Source organism: Aplysia californica, unplaced genomic scaffold, assembly GCF_000002075.1.
Source record: "Aplysia californica isolate F4 #8 unplaced genomic scaffold, AplCal3.0 scaffold00759, whole genome shotgun sequence".
Taxonomy (NCBI): Eukaryota; Metazoa; Mollusca; class Gastropoda; order Aplysiida; family Aplysiidae; genus Aplysia; species Aplysia californica.
This window is the reverse complement of record NW_004798029.1, coordinates 350,891-354,064: the sequence shown is the minus strand read 5'-3', so window position 1 is coordinate 354,064 and position 3,174 is coordinate 350,891. Positions and strand designations below refer to the sequence as shown.

Genomic DNA, 3,174 nt, shown 5'->3' with positions numbered 1-3,174 from the left:
CCCCGCCCACAGCCAGGAGAAGTTGTAGAGGTAGAGACCCCACCCCCCGGCTCTACAAAGCTGTCTCTCCTGCCCAAAGACCTCATGGCCTCCAACCGGTACCCAGGATTGGTGCGTTTTGTGTACGGCCACCACCCACCTCGCCTCACTCCCTGCTCCAACATGTTCACGCTGATTGACACGTTTGAGGAAAGCTCACTCATTGGCTGCCTGCTCTACCCAAACCACGCCCTTATGATAGAGCTGCCAATGACGTCATCGTTAGGGTTTCAAGTGAGTTTTTAAGTGTTTTTCACCATGTACGCGTAAAGGTTTTGTGTTGTTGTTGTTGTTATTGTTGTTCTGAGAATTGTGCAAGTTTTGCGCGTTATAGATCCCTTGGTGGTCCAAAATCGATAAGAGTACGCTTCGGCGCGCTCATATGGCCTTATTGTGCAGTTGCGAGCGCCGTAAAACACTTACCAATACAAACAACATGAGTATGTTTTTGCTCTATTCGACATAACATATTATTTATATAGAATCTAAGTTGTTGCTGTCGTCATCATTCTTGTTGTGGGTTTTTTCCTCCCTTGCCATCATTATTGTCGTGTAGGCTACATGCAGTTGTGATTGCTATTGTCATCGTGGTAATCTGTCCCCGTGGTTTTATGTACCCCGAATAATTTTACCAAATTCGATCCTTTTTAGCATAATTTCCGATTATTTTCCTTTATCATTCTTTGTTAAAATTAACAGAATCGTATAATTTCACAGTTTTTGGCTTAGTTTGCATAATTTCAGAATTTGTCTTGCATAAAACGACGGGGACGGGGTAATGATGGTGATGGTAACGACAATATGTAAACATAAAGAGGGTATGCGTGAGCGTTATCTTGTGCGGGGAATTTCTTTAAAAACACTACGAAGAGACGGAAGAAATTATCACTTCTTAATTATATACCTTTTTTAATTCATTGTTTAAACAAGCTTTATCTATTTTTTTTAATAGAACTGAAAAGAAAAAAACAATAATAGCAACATTATTTATGGCAAGAGTTATTTCAGCCAGCTGTAAGGCCTTTACAGTAGTAGGTCCTTAAGAAAACATCCAAACAGTCTATTTATAAAAATAGATAGCATTTGTATAGCGCATATCCCCGCTCAACAGCAAGCTCTACGCGCTTCACAATCTATACTATTACCCCAGCAGACCTGAGAGCATTTTGAAACAACCTCAACTTCCTGGGAAGCGTACAGTTCAAGCAGCCATTTATAGACGCTAAAACACTAACATACTGACAAGATCTTTCGCTGTCTATGGCCGGGTACCCATTCCTACCTGGGTGAAGTGAGGAAAATTTATATAAAGTGCCTTTCCCAAGGACACAACGTCGGGCCTGCGACTCGAACCCCCGAACCCGTAACCTCACGATTACGAGTCCGGCAGCCTAACCACTAGGCCATCGACGCCTATTTATACCTAAAATTTATTTTTTCAAGAGCTGTACGAACAGTAGCCTGTATGACACGCTTTGGCAGTAGTAATAGTTTTTTATTTTTTATATATTTTATTTCAATGGCATCGCAAACATGCTAATGGCCCGTAAACGTAAGATAAGAAGGCACCGTAGTGTGTTTGTGCTGTTATGGCAGATTAATGCGTGCCTGCTTTCATTTCAAGGAGCACCAGTAAGGCGCTTCATTTGCACAGCTCTTGAGAATACTATGGTGACAGGATGAAGTTATCCCAAGAACAGAACAAACCAATGGGACTTAAAAAAGACTTTCATAAAATCAGCCAATCAACCAACTTATCAATCAATCGATCACTCAATCAATCAATCAGTCAATCAATCGATTGATCGATCAATCAATCAATCAATCAATCAATCAATCAATCACCCACTCACTCATTCTCTCATCCACCCATTCACTCACTCACTCACTCATTCAATCACTCACTCACTCACTCACTCACTCACCCACTCACTCACTCACTCACTCACTCATTCACTCACTCACTCACTCACTCATTCACTCACTCACTCAATCAATCAAACTTTACCATCTTAAAAAACATGTTATTTCACGACCTGTACTTTTTGCTGTATCACCAGGTGGCGCTGAACAAAGAGGAGTTGCTGGACATGCACGTGCCCCGCCAGGCCCTGAATGTGGTCAAGACGCGCAGTGACACGTTCATGCGGGACCTCAAGCTCAAGTGTAAGTTCCTGCACCGAGTCAGCCCGAGCCTGGCTCCAAACCTCATGGGACAAGAAGGAGAGGACGACATGCCCAGCGCCACCGTCAGAACGAGGCAGTATGCAAATGAAGCTTTCTTTTATTTGTAGATTTTTTTTTAATTGGTTGTGTTTTTATTGTGGGGGGGGGGGGGTTGTGTGGATAAATCAGATGTTCCGAGCTGTATTCAGAGCGTAGAAGAAATCAAATTATGACACTATTGTAGGTAGGTCTTTACTCACCGGAGTTTTCTACTCGACTGGCCGTGTAGAGTCACTACAAGATTGTTATAATTTGTTTCTTTTGCCATAAACCCAGAACTGCCTCCATAAAGCAATTAATGAGGTGTTCATGTTTTAGCTCCCCCAGAACAAGTGTCTCAAACTCGAACACTGAGACGCGTCAGTTATACTGTCCCCGCGGTTTTAAGCATACAAAAAAAAATTATGAAATTATGCAAACCGAGCCCAAGATTGTGAAATTATGTGATTCTGTTAATTTTAACAAAGAATGATAAAGGAAAATAATCAGAAATTATGCACACACAAAAACGATCAAATTGTGCTAAATTATGCGGCGTGCATAAAACCCCGGGGACAGGTTAGATATTTAATCTTGCATCTACTTCATTTCTAAAAATGAGCTACCAGGCTGCGTTTTGGAGACCAATAATACATGTATTTATAACACATAACAGTCTTTTAGGTCCTGATGTTGAAGTCAAAACCTCCGGACTTGATTAAGACAGAAACAAAGACACAAAATTAATCAACGGTGCTAAACTTAACGCAGATCAATGTTAACACAATTTTACTGTGAGCTTAAGCGGAGACGTAACACAAGTAATGTATGCACCTAACGCGGTAACAGTAAAATTAATGTTGATCTCCCCTTTCTTTAAAATGTGAAAAGGACGCTCTGGAATCTGGCGCTTGTCAATGTTGGGGAATA

General features: G+C 41.3%; 1 protein-coding gene across 1 annotated transcript in view; it reads left to right on the top strand.

Moving 5' to 3' along the window:
- Window positions 1-2,667, top strand: part of LOC101850284 — a gene marked incomplete in the record, with an annotated part of 6,701 nt that extends 4,034 nt beyond the window's left edge. Inside the window, 2 exon segments of the mRNA XM_005109257.3 lie at window positions 13-273; window positions 2,100-2,667. Of these exon segments, the coding sequence (XP_005109314.2) occupies window positions 13-273; window positions 2,100-2,333 (495 nt within the window).
- Between the last annotated feature and the right edge of the window lie 507 nt (window positions 2,668-3,174).